Source organism: Gopherus flavomarginatus, chromosome 18, assembly GCF_025201925.1.
Source record: "Gopherus flavomarginatus isolate rGopFla2 chromosome 18, rGopFla2.mat.asm, whole genome shotgun sequence".
Taxonomy (NCBI): domain Eukaryota; kingdom Metazoa; phylum Chordata; order Testudines; family Testudinidae; genus Gopherus; species Gopherus flavomarginatus.
The window spans coordinates 18,457,399-18,477,107 of record NC_066634.1 but is presented as its reverse complement, the minus strand read 5'-3'; the positions used below and the strand labels follow the sequence as shown (position 1 = coordinate 18,477,107).

At 50.6% G+C, this 19,709-nt stretch overlaps 1 protein-coding gene across 3 annotated transcripts in view; it reads left to right on the top strand.

Annotated features, from left to right (window-relative positions):
* Positions 1-451: 451 nt before the first annotated feature.
* CLASRP (CLK4 associating serine/arginine rich protein) overlaps positions 452-19,709 on the top strand; it is a 44,995-nt gene continuing 25,737 nt past the window's right edge. For 2 of the 3 annotated variants that reach the window (XR_007770206.1, XM_050927802.1), the window contains exons 1-7: positions 8,534-8,609; positions 9,092-9,168; positions 10,912-11,025; positions 12,605-12,702; positions 17,038-17,139; positions 18,756-18,835; positions 19,435-19,519. Coding sequence is in view for 2 of the 3 variants with exons in the window: in XM_050927802.1 (XP_050783759.1) it covers positions 10,927-11,025; positions 12,605-12,702; positions 17,038-17,139; positions 18,756-18,835; positions 19,435-19,519 (464 nt within the window). In the remaining variant the exon portion in view is untranslated. Of the gene's footprint in view, positions 475-8,533; positions 8,610-9,091; positions 9,169-10,911; positions 11,026-12,604; positions 12,703-17,037; positions 17,140-18,755; positions 18,836-19,434; positions 19,520-19,709 lie in introns of those variants that run through there. The other variant, XM_050927801.1, reaches the window with a different exon arrangement.

The following is a 19,709-nucleotide window of genomic DNA, read 5'->3' as shown; positions in this document are numbered from 1 at the left end:
CGGAGCCGCCTGCCGCCCTCCCGGCGACCGGCAGAGCGCCCCCCGCGGGATGCCGCCCCAAGCACGCGCTTGGCCAGCTGTGGCTGGAGCCCTGCTGTAACCATTCTGTGGGCACCGCTCTCTGCACCAAAGGGCCGTGCCAAGGTCACCAGGGACCTTCTGGCCAGGGCTAAGCCAGCCCCTGACCCAGCTTCGCCCCCCGCCCCCCGGGGGTTGTGCTTTGCCTCCCTCCGCACCGGCCCCTCCCTTCGCCCAGTCCCAGGCGCCCGCCCCGTTCCCAGAGCTACTGCGCTGCCGCCGCCCAGCAGGGGTCAGGCACCTCACCCCGCCAGCTGAGCCCAGCCCGGCCCCACCCCGCGGGGCGGGGCAAGGGCAGCCATTGGCTGAGGAGATTTGTTCACGTGATCGACACCAGCGACACTCTCTCTCACTGTCCCGTTTCCGGTTCCGGGTCAATGACCGCGGCCTTCGGAGGTGAGTGGTTGTTGGCGCCGCTGGTAGGAAGCTTCCGTGCGGGGCAGGTGGGGGCCGGGGGGGTGATGGGAGCTGGGCACGTGCCCCCCCATCTCCCCCGGGCGGGGCGGGGGGGGGTGATGGGAGCTGGGCACGTGCCCCCCCATCTCCCCCGGGCGGGGCGGGGGGGGTGATGGGAGCTGGGCACGTGCCCCCCCATCTCCCCCGGGCGGGGTCGGGGGGGTGATGGGAGCTGGGCACGTGCCCCCCATCTCCCCCAGGGAGGGGCGGGAGTGTGTGTGATGGGAGCTGGGCACGTGCCCCCCCATCTTCCCCGGGCAGGGCCGGGGGGGTGATGGGAGCTGGGCACGTGCCCCCCTATTTCCCCCAGGGAGGGGCGGGTGTGGGCCGGGGGGGTTGATGGGAGCTGGGCACCTTCCCCCCTATTTCCCCCAGGGAGGGGCGGGTGTGGGCCGGGGGGGTGATGGGAGCTGGGCACGTTCCCCCCCCATCTCCCCCCGGGCAGGGCTGTTGGAGGCCGGGGGGGGGGTGATGGGAGCTTGGCACTTTCCTCCCCAGGCAGGGGGGGTGACGGTAGCTGGGTATGTTACCCCCTCCCCTGGGTGGGGACCGAGGTGTGTGTGACAGTAGCTGGGCACATTCACACCTCCACCGCCCCCGTGCGGGGGGTGGGGGCCAGGGTTAATGGTAGTTGGGCAGGCTCTGGGGGTAATGGTACCTGGATATGTGGGCCCCCCCCCCCCCCGGTGTCGGGCGAGTAGAGGATGGGGCTATCAATAGCTGGGTATAATGATATAAATTGGGTTCTCAACCTTTTTCTGAGACTGTGTGTGCCCTCCCCCCGCTATAAAAACTCCACTGCTCAGCTGTGTCACAGCTGCTTTTTTGCATATAAAAACCAGGCTGGCATCAGGAGGTAGCAAGAAGGACTGTTCCCCAGGGTCCCAAACCAATTGCTGAGGCGAGTGAGTATAATGCTCGCACTGCTTGGTGGACCCACTGAAACCTGCTCCTGCTCCCCCAGGGAGCCTCAGATGCTCTGATTGAGAACTGATGATATAAATAAAAGAATAAAGTAAGCTGAGCGAGTTCGGGCCACTGTGTGATGTGAATGGGGAGAAGGCTGAAAGTAATCTAGGTATGAGTGGGATTTGGTAGCAGCCTTCAACTACCTGAAGGGGGGTTCCAAAGAGGATGAAGCTCGGCTGTTCTCAGCGGTGGCAGATGACAGAACAAGAAGTAATGATCTCAAATTGCAGTGAGGGAGGTGTAGGCTGGATATTAGGAATAACTATTTCACTAGGAGGGTGGTGAAGCACTGGAATGGGTTACCTAGGGAGGTGGTGGAATCTCCATCCTTAGAGGTTTTTAAGACTCATCTTGACAAAGCCCTTGCTGGGGTGATTTATCAGGGGGTTGGACTAGATGACCTCCTAAGGTCTCTTCCAACCCTAATCTTCTATGACCCTAAAATGTAAATGAATGTTTTGCTTCAGTTTTCAGTAAGGATTGTACTCTGGAACATGTGCAGGAATGTGCCTGGGAGACTGTCCTGGAAAGCAGTTACCCCTGAAAAAAATGTGTGACCTCACATATTATGGCCAAAAGAGCTATTGCATCCCAGGACTATATAGACAGAGGATTCTCAAGTAGGAGGAGGGAAGTTCTTTTACCCTATGTTTGGTGCTGATGTGACCATTGCTCTAATTCTGTGTCCAGGTCTGGTGCCCACAATTGAAGGATGTTGATAAATCAGTGAGGGGTCAGAGAAGTCCCACGAGAACAATTGAAGGATTAGAAAATATGCCCTATAGTGATAGGCTCAGGGAGCACAATTGATTTAGCATAACAAGGGGAAGGTTAAGGGGTGACTTGATCACAGTCTACAAGTGCTTACATGGGGAATGAATATTTAATACTGGGCTCTTCCGTCTAGCAGACAAAGCTATAACATCCAGGGGCTGGAAGTTGAAGCTAGATACATTGAGACTAGAAATAAGGCTTACATTTTTTAGTGAGATTAATTAGCCAGTGGAACAATTTATCAACGGTTGTGGATCTCCATCACTGACAGTTATTAAATCAAGAGTGGCTGTTTTTCTAAAAGATCTGCTCTGGGAATTATTTTGGGGAAGTTCTCTGGCCTTTATTATATAGGATGTCAGATTGGATGGTCACAGTGGTCCTTTCTGTTGTTGGAATTTATGAATTAATAAAGATATTGAATAACATTGGTCCCAAGACCAATCTTTGAGGAACTAAACTAATAACCTTTCAGTTCATCTTTCAGCACAAGCTATTGTCTTCTCCCCTTAAGTCAGTTCCTTATCTGCCTTACAGTGCTTATCCTGATCTTCCCTAATTTAACTAATAATTTCCCATGTGGTATTGTGTCATATGCTTTACCGAAGCCCAGGTATTTTAAATCTACTGAACTTCTCTTATCTGAAAAATTGCTTATTTTCTCCGTGAAGGATATCTGATTAGTCTGGTGTGATCTGCCTTTGGAAACCCATATTGCATTACATCCCCATCACCATTTACTTCTAGGAATTTAATTATTATTTACTTCACAATTCAAAGCCTTGCATTCTACTGAGGTCAGACTAACAGGTCTGCAATTGCCGAAGTGATTTTTTTTCCCCTTTCTCAAACATAGGCACAATGTTAGCTGTTCCTTGGTGATATGGTTCAATGCCTACGTATGAATATTTATTAAAAATTCTTGCTACCAGATTAACTAGCTCATATGCCAGTTCTTACAGTATTCTGGGAGGGAAACTATCCAGTCTCACCGATTTGAGAGTATTAAGTTCTTTAAGTTCTTGTTCCACCTCAGATGTGATAATTAGCATTTCTAGACACTCATTTCCATCAGCTGTGCTGCTTTCGTGCACATGTTCCATGTTTTCCTCGTCGCTGAGAACCCAGGCAAGTATACATTTAGTTTTTGGGCCACACCTAGATTCTTTAGTCTTCTTCCCATCTGCACTGCATAGTGGCCCAACCTCATCCTTTCCTTATTTTCTTTTTATTTATATAACTAAGAAAGCGCTACTTATTTAGTTTAATGTCTTTGGCAGGAGCTAATTCGGCTTGACTTTCAGTAAGCCTCCCTTTATTCCTATGTTTTCTTACCTCCATGATGTAACTTTCTTTGCTTTATCAACCCCTTTTTCCATTCCCTAAAAGTTCTCCGCTTACTCCTAGTAACCTTTTTAAGGTGACTATTTATCCTGCTGGCTCTGGAGTCTTTCCCTACAAATTTTTTTCCCTTGTGATGCAAATTTCAGATAGTTTTCGATTAGGTGATTTGAAAAAATTCCAGGCCTCCTTCACATTTAAGTCCTTGAACTCCTCGGTTCTGTTGACTTCCTTAACGAATTCCCTTAATTGCTCAAAAGTCTGCCCTTTTGAAATAAAAAATCATAGCTGATGACCTGGTTTTGATGACCTTTCCATTTAGTTTTAACTCAGTCAATTTGTGGTCACTTGTTTAACGTTATTTCTTACAACCAGCTCTTCTGTGATGTCCTCATTACTTACCAAAAACATGTCTAAAATTGCATCACCTCTTGTTGGTTCAGAGATGATTTGATGAAGAAAAACTGCTGTCATCACATCCAGCAATAAGTGGGCCTAACTAGTAGCTTTTATTCTGTAATCTACAGTACAACCTCAGAGATATGAACACCAGAGTTACGGACTTACCGGACACCCTGTGGAACCGGAAGTAATCAGGCAACAGTGGAGACAAAGAGCAAAAAAACAAACACATACTGTTCTGCCTTGGGGTTTAGCCCTGGGGCTCAGGGCTTCAGCTGGTTGAGGCTGTGGAGTGGGGTGGCTCAGGGCTTCTGCCTCATAAGAACACTGAGGGAGGAGCACTGGGACTCGGGGCTTCAGCCCAACAGGAGGCGGCGGGGCTTGGGGCTTTAGCTACAAGATGAGTGCTAGTTTCATCCCCAGTGTTCCCCCTGTAGCTAATGCCCCAAGCCCTGGCGTCCCCCATGCTGAAACCAGGAGCAGAGCCACAGGGCTGAAGCCCCCAACCCTAGTGCTCCCCCCAGGTCTAAGGCCCTGAGCCCTGGTGCTCCCCCAGGGCAGAAGCCCAGAGCCATGATCCCCCCCCCCACCTGGAGCACTGACTCCATGCCCACTGTGGCTGAAGTCTGTAACATCTTGTTCAGAGTTATGGAACATTTCAGAGAGAGACCAAGGACAGGGTATGCATGTTAATCAAGGAGGCAGGAAAAATAATAACAAAAAATGTGGAAATGGCAGAAGTGCTAAATAACTTTTTTGTTTGTTATTGCCAAAATGTTCAGTAGTAATTGGACATCTAACTTAATGAATGCCAGTGAAAATGAGGTAAGATCAGAGGCTAAAATAGGGAAAGACCCAGCTAAAAATTGCTTAGACAAGTTAGATGTCTTCAAGTCACCAGGGCCTAATGAAATGCATCTAGAATACTCAAGGAGCTGACTGAGGAGATATCTGAGCCTTTGGTGATTATCTTTGAAAAGTCATGAAAGACTGGAGAGATTCCAGAGGAGTGGAAGAGGGCAAATATAGTGCTAAACTAATAAAAGGGGACCAAGGACAACCCATGGAATTGCAGACCAGTCAACTTAACTTCAGTAAGATAGTGGATAGTGGAGCAAATAATTAATTGATTTGAAGACACCTAGAAGCTAGTAAGGTGATAAGTTAACAGCATGGATTTGTAAAGAAAAAAATTGTGTCAAGCCAACCTAAAAGCTTTCTTTGAGAGGGTAACACGCCTTGTGCATGGGGTGAGGAGAGCGGTAGCTGTGGTACATCTTGACTTTAGTAAGGCTTTTGATACTGTCTCGCATGACCTTCTCATAAACAAACTAGGGAATTACAACCTAGATGAAGCTACTGTAAGGTGGTTGCACAGCTGGTTGGAAAACCATTCCCAGAGAGTAATTATCGGTGGTTCACAGTCAAGCTGGAAGGACATAATGAGTGGGGACCCGCAGGGATCACTTCTGGGTCCAGTTCTGTTCAGTATCTTCCTCAGTGATTTAGATAATGGCATAGAGAGTACACTTATAAAGTTTGCGGATGATACCAAGGGTGGGAGGGGTTGCAAGTGCTTTGGAGGATAGGAATAAAATTTTAAATGATCTGGACAAACTAAAGAAATGGTTTGAAGTAAATAGGGTGAAATTCAGTAAGGACAAATGCAAAGTACTCCACCTAGGAAGGAACAATCAGTTGCACACAGACAAAATGAGAAATGACTGCTTAGGAAAGAGTACTGCGGAGAGGAATCTGGGGGTCATAGTGGACCATAAGCTAAATATGAGTGAACAGTATAACACTGTTGCAAAACAAGAAAATGTTATTCTAGGATGTATTAGCAGGATTGTTGTAAGCAAGTCACGAGAAGTAATTCTTTTGCTCTACTCTGCGCGGATTAGGCCTCAGCTGGAGTACTATGTCTAGTTCTGGGTGCAACATTTTGGGAAAGATGTGGACAAATGGAGAAAGCCAGAGAACAGCAACAAAAATTATTAAAGTTCTAGAAAACATGACCTATGAGGGAACAATGAAAAAATTGGGTTTGTTTAGTCTGGAGAAGAGAAGACTGAGAGGGGACATAACAGTTTTCAAGTACATAAAAGGTTGTTACAAAGTTGAGAGAGAAAAATTGTTCTCATTAACCTCTGAGGATAGGAGAAGAAGCAATGGGTTTAAATTGCAGCAAGGGCAGTTTAGGTTTAACATTAGTAGAGCCCTATGCAGATACGAAATTTATATCTGGAAGCGACTCTCACGTTCCTGGACAGGAGTCCCTCCATGCAGTGGTGTGTGTTTCCTGACCAAGAGCACTTGCACACACACAGCGTGAGCTGAGACAGCTGCCGGTGAGCCTGATGCCCACCCCGGTGGGCGGGGCTAGAGGCAGTACAGCCACAATGGAGGAGCTGCCTGGACTGGCCACTGGCTCCTGCGAGCGGCAGCCCAACCTGCTGCTGCTGCCACCACTGCAGTTCCTGGTCGAGCCCTGCAGCTCCACAGATATAACATTTGTATCCACGCAGGGCTCTAGACCGTGTTTCTCAGATGTTGCCACTGTGGCCGCAGGCTTTTCTTGCAGCCACAGCATCCTGTGGTGGGGGTAGGGTGGCCACAAGGAGGGGTTGGGCCCCTACCCCCAGCTTGAGGCACAGATGCTGGATGAGCAGACAACCGGTGTGAGTTCTTCACCTTTCTGGGGGTGGTAGGGCTCAGGTTTCCAGCTTCAGCACTGGTGTGGCAGGCGGCAGGTTCTGGCTGTGCGGCAGTGGGCTCTGGCCCTGGGCTCTGAGCATGGGGCTTCGGGCTCTAGGTTTTGGCTGCCAGGGCTGAGTAAGTCTGCTGTGAAAAGTGATATTTGTATGTTTGTTGATGTCACTTTTCACTGTCTCCCAGCTAGCTAACAAGTCTGCTGCTGTGAAAAGTGATATTAACAAACATACAAAGCAGACTTACTGGGTAGCAAGTCTTAAAAAACCAAACACATGACCTCAAAGGCAAAGGAAACAACCAAAAGAAAAAAAGACAAGATTGTGCAGAGCACCCTATTTGGGTTTCTACTCTAAAGAATAGAGACAAGTATGTTTTGTTTTGAATCTGCCAAAAAAAAACCCAGCAACCCTACATAAATAAATTACAATGATTTGGACATGGACATGTGCATATTTATTTGTTTTTTCCCTAAAGTTAAGTATTTTAGGAAAAATCGTCAAAGCGGCCACCAGCAAGAGTTGGTGGCCGCACTCTGAGGCCACCAAAAAATGTGTTGTGAGAACCCCTGCAAGACATTGGGAAAAACTTCCTGTCAGTGTGGTTAAGCACTGGAATAAATTGCCGAGGGAGGTTGTGGAATCTCCATCATTGGGGATTTTTAAGAACAGGTTAGACAAACACCTGTCAGGGATGGTCTGTACCAGTGGTTCCCAATCTATTTACCATTGTGGGCCACATGCAGCCCATAATGTATTATGTGAGCACATCCAATGCTACCTGTATGGCCCTGAGGATGTCGCATGGGCTGCAGCTATGTGCTTATTGGGCCGCAAGGGGCCCGCTGGCTGCAGGTTGAGAACCACTGGTCTAGGTAATACTTAATCCTCCCTTTCAGTCCTACGGTTCTATGAAATTTGAGTGTGATTGTGTGACCGGGTTGCTTTTAATAGGGTAGGGGACAAGGCTCAGCAGCCCTGGTGCTCTCTTCTGATTTGTGTGTCATGTTCCTAAAAGCTCGTGCCTCAGGGCTTCGGCCAGCTGCCTGCTGGGGTTAGGAAGGGATTTTGTTTTCTTCAAAGTATTCTGGGCTTTTTTTTGGCCTGCTACCTCTGATGCCTCAGGCATGGCTCTAGGTGGAGAGGGGATATTGGGTGAGGATGGCACTGAGCACTGTCTCAAGTGCTTGGCTGGCTGGTTCTTGCTTACAGGCTCGGGGTCTCCCTGGTTGCCATATGTAGGGTGGAGGAAAAATTTTCTCCCAGGTCAGAGTGGCAGGAACCTTGGGGTTTTTCATCTTCCTCTGCAGCATGTGGTGCTTGTCCCTTGCCAGGATTATCTGGGTGTATCTCACATAATCATTTCCCTGCCATTGTGGGGGCCCCTCAGTCCCTCCTGTTCTCTGCCTGTGGCATGTAATAGTCTTGTCTTCTGTGGGCTGCAATGCTTAGGTTTCATTTCGGTTGTTGGGTTTTGTGGTGTTGGTGGCCTGTGACACAGGAGGTCAGACTAGATCATCTGGTGGTCCCTTCTGATCTTAAACTCTATGGGTGCTGCTGCCCCTCCCACCAGTTTGATGGGGGATGCAGGGTGCTGATGTCTGGGCACCGTCTCCCTGGTGTGGGGCGGGGCATAGGAGGTTGCCAGTGTGTGGGTGCTGCCCCCCATGTGGGGCAGGGAATGGGGCGGGTGCTGGTGTCTGGGCACTGCCCCCTAGTGTAGGATGAGATGGGTGCTGCTGCTGTCTAGGTAAAAGCTACTCAGCTTTAACTTTTGCCCATCCTGTGCCCTTTCCATGCAGGAGCTTGTCAACTTCTTCAAAGAGAAGCAAGACGTGATGTAGCCGCCGCCGCTCTTGGATTGGGAATATTCCTTCAGTAGGTCCATTAACAGTGAGGAAAGCCTTCTGCCCTTAACCTCAGGCTGGAGATGGCAAACTTGGAGCTAACAGAGCTGGGCTCCTGGGGGTGGGGTCCCTAGTAAGCTTGGGGTAGAAGCAGCAGCAAAGTCTGCTGAGCCAAAGGAGCTCCTGGCTAGCCTGACTCTCCTCATGTCTTTGCTGTGATACTGAATATGAATGTGTGGGCCAGGGCCCGTAGTAGAGACCTTTCCCTGCAGAGTGGGAAGAACTCCTAGGCCAGGTTGGGGGCAGCCCAGCTCCTGTTCTGTGCTGGGGTCAGTGAGGTGATTCTAATGAACCTGTGCTAAGGGCAGAGCTGCTCCTGCACACAGCGTGCCTCCCCTTGAGGGAGGGACCCCCATTCCCCCACGCAGAGAGACCCCTGGCCTTCGCTCTGTTTGTTGTAGCCCTGTGGTGTCCCTGCCCAGGTCACTGACCTGCAGTGTTCTCTTTGTTCAGGCTCCTCTTCCCTTGGCTTATGGGCTGTGCTAACTGAGCACGCGGCTGCTGTTCCCAAGTCTCCACGCTGTTGTTCTGTGAGTATCGCCCTCCTCCAGCTTGTGACCTCTCTGAGGTGTCTCTTGAGATTAGCCTCCTTCGGCGGGGCACTCAGAGTGTCTCTGCGGAAGGGCTGGGTAACTGTTCCGGGGGGGAATTTGTGGGCAGGGAAAGGCCTGCACGTGAGGTGTGAAGTGGACTGGAAGGGAGCTAATGGGGCTTTTCAGTCCTTTGACGCCATCCAAGGGCTCTTGGGGCTTGTCCTGATGTGAGCGCAGCCCATGTCTGCAGGGTGTCTTTGGGATGCTCATGATGGAAGCACCAGTCTGGCTTGGCCATCCTTCCTTTGAAGGCTGAGAGCCAGTGGCAGCCCTGGGGTCAATTCCTGCCCCATCACAGACATCCTGTGTGATTCTGGGCAAGTCACTTCATCTCTCTGGGCCTCAATTCCCCTCTGTGCAATGGGGGTAATAGTCCTGCCCTGCCTCACTGGGGCATGCGGATAAGTACATGAAAGACTGACGTGCTCAGATGTCATGGTGATTTGGGGGGAGGGGGGGCGCGGGGGAGGGCGGCAGAGAGGTACCCTGACCGAGTAGGTGTTCCTGCTGCCCTGCTCACTCCCTCTTGTGGTGTATTTCCTTTGAATTAGCTGTCCCTGTGCTAAGATGTTTTTCTCCTTTCATTTCCCGCCTGTGTCTCTAATCTCTATGCATTGTCTTGCACCAGTAACCTCACTACTGTAATATCCTTCCAGCCTAACTGGCCAGCCTCAAAGCCAAGAGGCTGTTTTTCACCTGCTCAGGCACAGACCAAATAGACCCCTTGCTGCAGTTATTGCCAGAGGCTGGGACTGGAGGACGGGATGGATCGCGCCATAATTCTGTTCTGTTCATTCCTGCTGAAACGCTGGCACTGGCCACTCTCGGAAGACAGGATACTGGGCTAGATGGACCATTGGTCTGACCCAGTCTGGTTATTCTTATGTTCAGCCCACTTCTCCAGGATGCTGCGACTCTCCTATTCACGGCCCTTGCCTGATGCTCTCCTCTGTACTCTTCTGCCTAAGACTTTGTGTTCCTGGGGTCTCTCAGGGCAGGTGCAGTGTAGGAGATTTTAACAGCCTCTCATTCCTGGTCCTGGAACGAGGAGAGCAGCATGATGCTTTTCTGCCCTAGAATACTTAGCCTGGTCTACGCTCCAAACTTACATTGGTGTAACTGTGCATCCGACAAAGTGGGTATTCACCCATGAAAGCTCATGCTCCAATACGTCTGTTAGTCTATAAGGTGCCACGGAACTCTCTGCTGTGTTGCTCTGGAGTGTGGAAAATCCACACCCCTGAGTGACGCAGTTATACTGACCAACCTTCTGGTGTAGACAGCACTATATCGATGGCAGGGTTTCTCCTGTCAATGTAGCTACTGCCTCTTGTAGTATCTTCACTAAGTGCTTCAGCAGCACATCTGCACCAGTGTAGGTGTAGACAAGCCCTTAATGTCTTGAACCCTGTGACTGGCTCCCTGGGGCTGAGGCTTGGGGAAGTATTTGATTGCAGCCATTGGTGATGGCTGTGGCATCCACTGCAGTGTTCTGCAACCGTGTTTGTTCCTGGCTTAACCCATAACGCTCAGTCACTGTGCTTGCTGGTGTCTGTGTGCAGAGTGGAGTCTGCATTTCTATCCTCAGCTGTGTGCACACATCCTAGAGGGCCCCTCAGTCTCTGGGAGTGCTGAGAGGTTGTTGGTTTTACTCAGTTCTGTATTCCCTCCCTTTGACAGCTTTCAGAGAGCAGGATGTGGCACGAAGCCCGGAAACATGAGCGCAAGCTCCGTGGGATGATGGTCGATTATAAGAAACGAGCTGAGCGTCGGAGAGAATACTATGAAAAAATAGTGAGTGTCCCTGCACAGTCCTGGCCCCGCCCCTGCCATCCCGATCTGTGGCCCTTGCTTTCGGGTTGGGCAGCGCTCCCATTGCTTTCTCTTCGCATGTCTGGCTTTATGCAGCTTTATATATTGCTGCTCAGTTGCAAAGCATGCACAGGAACTGTCCAAGGTGTGTGTCTGCTATTGCTGGGACCTTCGGCCCTTCCTCATTTCTGTGACTTCACTCTTGCATTAAGTTTTTGCCTTTAACGGTGGTTAGGCCAGGACAGGTAGTGCCAACTCTGTTTGTCTCAGGCTAGAGACACCTCTGTACGGTGGGGTTTTGCTGTTGATCAGGTGGCTACAAACCACATTATAGTGTCTCGCAGGGAAAAATTAAAAGAGTTGAGTCTCTGAAAGTATCGGCTTTCCCTGTGCAGAGTGTGGGCCTGCACTCTGAGCTCTGGCAATATTCATTGTGCCTCCCTCCAAAGCCGAGGAAGGAGAAATGGAATGAGGCCTTGTGGCAGCCACTCCCATTGCTTTGAAAGCTCAGTCCTCCCCTGAGAGCTGCAGTCCCCCTTTTCCTAAGTGAATTGATACATGCTGAATCCCATACCAACGTCTGACTTCCTGAGCAGCCGCTGCTTCAGGACGCAGAACTGTCCCAGAGGTGCTGTGACCGCAGAGCAACATGCCCGCTGTTCCAAGGAGAGAGATGCAGAGTTGTGATGCTGACTTGGGGGCTGTGTGGTTGTCATGGTTTGTTGGCCTGCTGTGCTCTTGTGAGGTATTATGTAGAATTGAATTCTTGCAGGTTCAGTTTCCTTTCTGGAAGAACAGCAGGATTACAGGAAACATGTCACATGCAGGAGTGCCTGATCTGCGGCATGACTCTTTGGCCTGCTTCCCTGGGGTGTGTCCCTCTCTAAAATGCAGTCCTGCTCTGAGCCGTGGTTAACGCCATATCAAGTCTGCTCAGTTTACATGTAAAATGGCTTTTTTCCTAGCTGCCAGCATCACAGAATTCATCTGGGATCTGTGAGCAAACCCTGATTCTTTTGTTGCACAGCAACACCAGTAACAAAGGTTCTGCAGGCCAAGCTGGGTCTGCTGTACTGCGTGTGCAGTCCCGTAGCCTTTCCTGAATGTGCTCAAGTGCCGCTGCCTGCTGCCTAGGAAGCAAACTGGGTGACGCATTCGAAGGAATTAAATCCAGCTCCTTCCGTCTCGGCTGTGCTGGCTCTGCAGGGCTAAGAGCAGTGACAATTGTTGTCACTAATGGCATCAGGCTTGCCTGTGATAAGCACATGAAGCAGATTCGAGTAAGCAGGGACTGCTTCTGTTGTCGCTCTTCAGTGTAGCTCGGCACTTTAACTGCTGCTGCCTGAGATCCCCAGGAAGTGTTTAACACCCCCCTTCACATGGTACTGTCAGACTCTCTGCTCTGGAGGGATTTCACTTGTAGCTTTAATGAATCCTCAGACCTCTTACAATGGCTTTGGACTCAGCCATACAGTGTCTGCATAACTTGGTGCCTTGCTCAAACTGACCAGATCCCGTAAAATGCCAGCTTTATACATCTTGGTGTTTGTGCTTCTTCCAGAAAAAGGACCCAGCTCAGTTCCTCCAAGTGCATGGCCGGGCGTGTAAGGTCCACTTGGATTCTGCCGTTGCTCTTGCAGCTGAAAGTCCTGTCAACATGTGAGTAGCTTGAGAGGGCCCTGCCTGCTAGCTCTGCACTGACAGGCTGGGAGCATAGTGAAGCAGATGGGGATTGTGGCTGGAAGGCCCTCGAAGGGGCACCATCAACTTGTTCTCCCTCTGGTGCGGCTGTTGTGTTACTAGTGGGATCACCTGAGGTGACCGAGTGAAGGAGAAGAGGAGGAAGGTCTGGAGTGTTCCTGTTTGTCTGCTTTTGTGGGTGGTCCGTGATGCTGGGTCCCTTCTGTGGTCAGTTCCTTCCCCTCATGTTCACACAACACTTAGAAATCTCTTTAAAAAGTGGGAAGAAGTGGCTGTAAATCCCCCAGAATTGGTGGGAGGCTTGAGGCCCGTTGCACCTGAAGCTCCTTTGCTGTCTGCACTTCAGGCTGACTGTCCCTTGAGCATGCTGCCTGCCAGCACAACTACGCAAAGATCAGTGTTGGCTTGCCAGGAACATGCCATCTTGTGAGTACAGTTCTGTACCCTAGGGAGTGACACACACACACATACGTATCCTCAGGGCATATGATCAGCAACTCAGCACAGGGATCTTGGGTCTAATCCCCAGGAACAGTGGAGCCTGTGGAAATGGCTCCCTGTAATATGTCAAGGTACATGAGTAGGGCCCTGCCAAATTCACAGCTGTGAAAAACACATCACGGACTGTAACATTTGATCTCCACTGTGAAATCTGGTCTTTTGTGTACTTTTACCCTATATTATACAGGGGAGACCGGCATTTCTCAAAGTGGGGGTCCTGAACCAAAATGTGGATTGGGAGGTGAGGGGGTTTGAAAGGTTATTCGAAGGGAGTGGCAATAACGACCCTCACTTCTGCACTTCCTTCAGAGCTGAGTGGAAAGAAGCAGCAGCTGCTGGCCAGGCGCCCAGCTCTGAAGGCAGCACTGCCAGCAGCAGCACAGAAGTAAGGGTGGCAGTGGGTGGCTGCTGGCTGAGGGCCCAGCTCTGAAGGCAGCACCGCCAGCAGCAGCACAGAAGTAAGGGTGGCAGTGGGTGGCTGCTGGCTGAGGGCCCAGCTCTGAAGGTAGCACTGCCAGCAGCAGCACAGAAGTAAGAGTGGCAGTGGGCGGCCGCTGGCTGAGGGCCCAGCTCTGAAGGCAGCAGCTCAGAAGTAAGGGTAGCAATACCATGCCATACCATTCTCACTTCTGCGCTGCTTCTGGGCTCCTGGCCAGCAGCTGCCACTTTCTGGCTGAACAGTTCTGAAGGCAGTGCCGCCAGCCGCTGCAGCGCAGAAGTAAGGTTGGCAATACCACAACCCCCCTACAATAACCTTGCAATGCCCCCAGTACCCTCTTTTGGGTCAAGACCCCTACAGTTACAGCATCGTGAAATTTCAGATTTAAATATTTATGATTTTTAAAATCCCGTGACCATGAAATTGACCAAAATGGATCGTGAATTTGGTAGGACCCTGGCAAAGCAAGGCCTTAGCCAAACCTCTCTGTGGAGCTGGGGTCCTGCTTCAGGTTTGTGTTGGGGATGGGAGACCACAGGGAACTGTTCTCTCTGGCACAGGCTGACTATGGGACAGTGGTTTGAGGGGAGACTGTCCAGGCTCAGACCCTCCCTCCTCAGGGCTCCTTCTGACTCTTTATCCTCCCTGAGGCCAGGTGGCCTCTTTTCAAACTGAGGCAAGTTCAAAGATGTTGCCCATTCCCCACTGCTCCCCAGGAGTGGGGCAAGTGCTGGATAGAGGCACCTCTGAAACCATGCTCTGCCTGGCGTTTACCTTTAGAACAGTGGTCCCCAACCTTTTCGTCTGGTGGGTGCCAGACGAAGGACCACTGCGGCTGTGGAGCATCCACCGAATTTCGGCGGCAACGCCTCTTGATGACGCTGCTTGCCATCGACAAGCATCGTCATCGAGAGGCGTCCCCACCGAAATGCTGCTGAAATTCTGCCGCGTTTCAGCAGGTGCTCTCCCGGGGGCCAGGACCCGGGCGCTCACGGGCACCGCGTTGGGGACCACTGCTTTAGAAGAAGCAGGAACATCCAGTCAGCTCTTCCCCACGCTTGTGGGGCACTCGTTGATGGGTGGGCAGTCAGCTGGACTGGCTGCATTCTTTGCTCTTCATTGGAGGGCTGGGCATGTCAGATCTTTCTGCCAGCTGCCAAGTCTGAATGAAATACCCGGGAACAAGGAGTTCTAAGGTGTTTGGCTCCACCTCCCTCCCCTCCTGAGTGCTCAGTTTTCACGAGTGTTTTCCAGCAGATTGAGTACGCTGTGTGGACAATTCCTAATGTAGTTATTGAGCAGAGACCCCTCCCCTGCACCTTATTTTAAAGGACCCCACAGGCCCCAGGATTTTCCTTTGGCAGCACCTCTGAGGAGATACCCGTTACACGTAACAAGTTCACTTGTCGTCCTCCCCACTGAGGGGTGAGTAAAGTACAAACATCCAAGTGCACCAGTGTTTTTATGCTGGACCATTTCCACCTGCTGAGGTGAAGAACAAGACTCTCAAAGGGAGGGCGCTAAGGCTCAGGGTAACAGGTGGCCGCTGAATTAAGGGGGGAGGGATAGCTCAGTGGTTTGAGCATTGGCCTGCTAAACCTAGGGTTGTGAGTTCAATCCTTGAGGGAGCCACTTAGGGATCTGGGGCAAAAATCAGTACTTGGTCCTGCTAGTGAAGGCAGGGGGTTGGACTTGATGACCTTTCAAGGTCCCTTCCAGTTATTAAATTAATTTAGGTGGAATAAATGGGTCAAAGAATCAAAGGTGGTCACGTGACCTGGTCAGAATGTTAAACAAGGTTCAGGGTTTGGTATGCGGAGACCTCAGCCTGCTCAGTGCCATGGCAAACATACAGTTAAAAATCCCTGTAGCCTTTTATTACAGATAAGAACAAGTAGAAACAATTGAAGCATTTGAAATGTAAAGTATTGAGGCTTTTATTGCAACAGCATCTCTTGTTTTCTTTCCCTTTAGCTGGAGACCATTTTTAGAAGGGGAAAAAACCCTTGTGGGATAGTCTGTTAGATGAAATCAAATATAAATCTTTTTTGGGGAAAAGAGAAAAGACGGGCTGGAGCTGTTGTTGTTAAGGTTTAATCCTGTTTCCTAGAAGACAAGACAAATACTGTTAGAAAAACACAGGCACACCGCATCATCCTATCAGCCCCTTTAAGACCTGGCAAACTTGTACCAGCATCAGGCTATGTAGGGCCTTTCCTTTAGTTGCCTGTCTGATCACAGGCTTACAGTGGTGTTTGCAAAATACACCTCTACCCCAATATAACGCGACCCAGTATAACAACAAATTCGGATATAACGCGGTAAAGCAGTGCGGCGAGGGGGCTGCGCACTCCAGCGGATCAAAGCAGGTTCGATATAATGTGGTTTCACCTATAATGCAGTTTCACCTATAATGCAGTAAGAGTTTTTGACTCCCGAGGACAGCGTTATATCGGTGTAGAGGTGTATACAGTCTTTGCCTACTAAGCCAGATCCTTATTAAACAGAAGGCACGGAGAGAGGGATAGGACAGAGAAGGACAAGGGTGCACAAGGAGGTGCGGGACAACAATCTCATATCCCTGATAGTGTTTTGGGGTTTAGCTGGTGGAGGTGGTACTGTCATCCGAGTCCCTCTTTTTGGTCTGGTCTGGGATTAGAATTCTCTTGGGATTAGAATGCCCAAGGCTCAACGGTGGTATGGTGGATACCAGTGTTTCAGGAGGTGGTGGGGGTAGCAGCCATCGCTCCTCCTTGATTTAGTCACCCAGCATTGTTCTTGTTGGTTTTTTCCCACCCAAAGTCATTCCTTTTGAGGACCCCAAGACGGAGTGATGGAAGGAATAGCACACCCCTTCGTTATCTTGTTCATCAGTTTGGCTTTGTTGTTGACACACCAGTGTGGGGTTATTGATTTCTGGTCCCACACATTTTTGTTTACCTGACATGATGTCCATCTCACATACTTGAGTTCTATCAGGAGGTCTTTCTATTTAGACTCATTTTGTTTTCTCTGTCTCACTTTGGCACCACTGACAGTTATTGTTCTAGATTATTGTGACATTTGATGAAGTTTTAGCCACTTTCCCACAGTTAGGCTTATCCCTGGGGTAGGCTGACTAGACACCGATTGTCACTGCGAACTGGCTCTGGCTAAGAGTGTATCCCATTGTGTACCATGCAGCAGAGCCAGTGCACAGACGTCACAGGACTGAACTGCATTGGATCTAGACTGACTTCCTCAGCACCTCTGGCTTTCTCTTCATAGCAGTTTGTCTTGCCGGCAGGTCTGTCATTTGTACCCAGTTGAGGTGCTAAATGACCATGGTTTGTCTGTTGCTCTCTTGCCTGCAGGATGCCCTGGCAAGGGGACACGAACAACATGATTGACCGGTTTGATGTGCGAGCTCACCTGGACTACATTCCCATGTACACCCCACCACTGCTCAACCCAATGTAAGCCATTTCCATGGAGTACTGCTTGGGAGCTCTTCTCCGGAAGCCCCCAACCTCTTCCTTTCTAGCAGGGCATAGAATGCTGGGTGATCAGTGCAGGCCAGTGGGATTTGGGAGCATTCTATGTTGTTGCTGTTGGTATCCTTTAGGGCATAGGGTTGGTAAATGTAACCTGACCCCTGACTTTTCAGGCTGTCCAACACCGATGGTGATGGGGAGCTGCAGTGGGTTCTCCAAGGGTGGATCTGCTTCACATGGCTCTTGAAGGACCATGTGGCACTGGGTTTCCATGTTTCTGATCGGTTCTGGGTTAAGTGTGCTTAGCTTCCAGGTAAAACGACTGTCTCCTCCATCCTCCCTCCATCTACCAGCTCTGTAGACCTGAGTCCTACCAAGGTCTCTTTTCACATGTCATTGCTATAATGTTCCCTCAAAGGAATAAGGGGACCAGGGCAGCTCCATGGGCTTGCCCAGGTATGACTGGTGGGAACAAAGCAAGCAGGACTGCTGTGGTTGAAGAAAGGATCGGATTCAGCTCCCTTAGCTCTATTGGCTCTGCTGCACTAAGGAAAGCCAAAATCATTGATGGCGGGAGGCCCTAAAGCCAGCTGAGACTGGTTCACACATGGAGCAGAGCTAAGTAGAAAGCTCCATTTACAGAGTCCATTTTGGAACAGAACTTCACTAAATGGGGTTTTTCCCTTGAACAACTGATCTCTGGTACTTGCAGCTCTGACCCCGGCATTAAAGGGAGCTGGGATCTACCTTAGTTTAAAAATTTGATAAGAATTGCCAAGGCAGATGACTCTGGAGTCTGCCAGATGAAAGGAGCAGGCTCCATCCCTGCACAACTCTGCCCATGTGGCTCCCTGCTTCCCATCCTGGTTTAGAGAGAGCTACATTGAGTGGACTGGGCTGGAGGTGGATTTATTTGGCAAATGGCCAGTAGACTTCTAGATGGGTTCCCTTCCTGCCCATCCCTCCATCTGCCACTCCTCCCATCCAGATTTCAGACTTTGCAAAGTCTGTACCGAGGCCTGCAGAAACAGCTTCAATAGCTAAATTTCACTAGCCAGCTCTCCCCTCTCAGAGCTTGTCTTCACTGAACTTAATGTTTCTAAGCCAAGTCAGCTGTAAGTGAGGACGACCCTGCGTGTCTCCCAAGCACCCCAGATTTCCCAGAACTCCAGGCATGTTGTCACCCGTGAAACTTTAGGCCAACTGGTTTTCAGGGGAGGTAGAGTTGCACCAGGTTTGTAAAGGAGAGCTGGCTTCAGCCTTGCCTATGGAAACTCCCGTGTAATCGTGCAGCCTCCTGCTGAACTCCGTTAATAGCCCAGGGAAGTCATTGATGCACGGGGACAGCCACCAAGGAGTTAATGTTGCACTGTTTGAAAAATGGAGTTAGCAGAATCCTGCCGCAATTGCTGTAGGGTCCAATTTCCATAAATGCTTTGCTGAGATGTGACGTGGGAGCCTGAATCTCACAGGAAGTGACTTGTGGAAATGGGCCATGGGCTGCTAAGTCACTGAGATGCTTCTGAGCCGGTCACCTTTTAGTTCTGTCCTGTCTGCCCAGTCGTCTCCTGGTGCCAGTGTGTGTTCTTCCTTCTCAGCTCTCCTGAGCAGGAGTCGGACGAGAGGAAATGTAACTACGAGCGCTACAGGGGTCTGGTGCAGAACGACTTCGCTGGCAGTAAGTGTCTGTTGGAGACCACTGTCCACTGGGGCACGGAGACATCCCTGGGGGCGATGCTGTGAAGAGAAGCTGGCTCTGGTGAGAGGTATCAGCTGGCAACAGCAGGGCATGGTTCCTGACACCGCTCTGTGAACTTCTGCTCTGCTGTGCTCTCCCAGGAGCCCCCCCTGGAAGGGAGGGAGGGACCCTCCCTCATGGCCCATTTGGCTCTTGGGTTCTCTGCCAAGAATAACACTGAAGGGGCAGTTAGTGCACATTTGGTAACTTGCACATGTCACCCAGCCCTTCACCTTGGAGTCCGCAAGCAGTCGTCAGCTGGTAACAGCTTTTAGCCGCTCCTGGGCCAGGCTGCATTCCAATCAATGGCTTCTAGGATTCAGGATCAGCAATCCATCCCCGTTCCCCTATGCTCTCCCAGCTCTCGAGGCAGGGATCCTGCTCTGCCCGTGTGGTTTGATGATGCATACAGGAGAGGCTCCCTCTTACCTGTATCACCTCTAATGAGCCCCGACGCTCAGCTATAATCAAGGCCTGTTGGCATGGGTGTTTGCCCTCAAGCTGGCATGTAACTCTCTTGTCTATCTGTCTGTCTGAAGTCTCGGAGGAGCAGTGTCTCTATCAGATCTATATTGATGAGCTCTATGGGGGACTCCAGAAGCCCAATGAGGATGAGAAAAAGAAGTGAGTATGGGGGTTCGGTGCTGGTCCCCAGTGGCGTGCGTGCTGAGCTGCCCCTCTAGGCATGCTTTGGAGGAGACAGAAGTGAATGTATTTGTGCCCCAAGTTGGATCAGAATGAACAGCCACTGCCCTCTGAGCCCCATCTCCCCGGGTCTGTGGGGAATCAGTCCTTCCTTCCTGCCCTGCCTCGA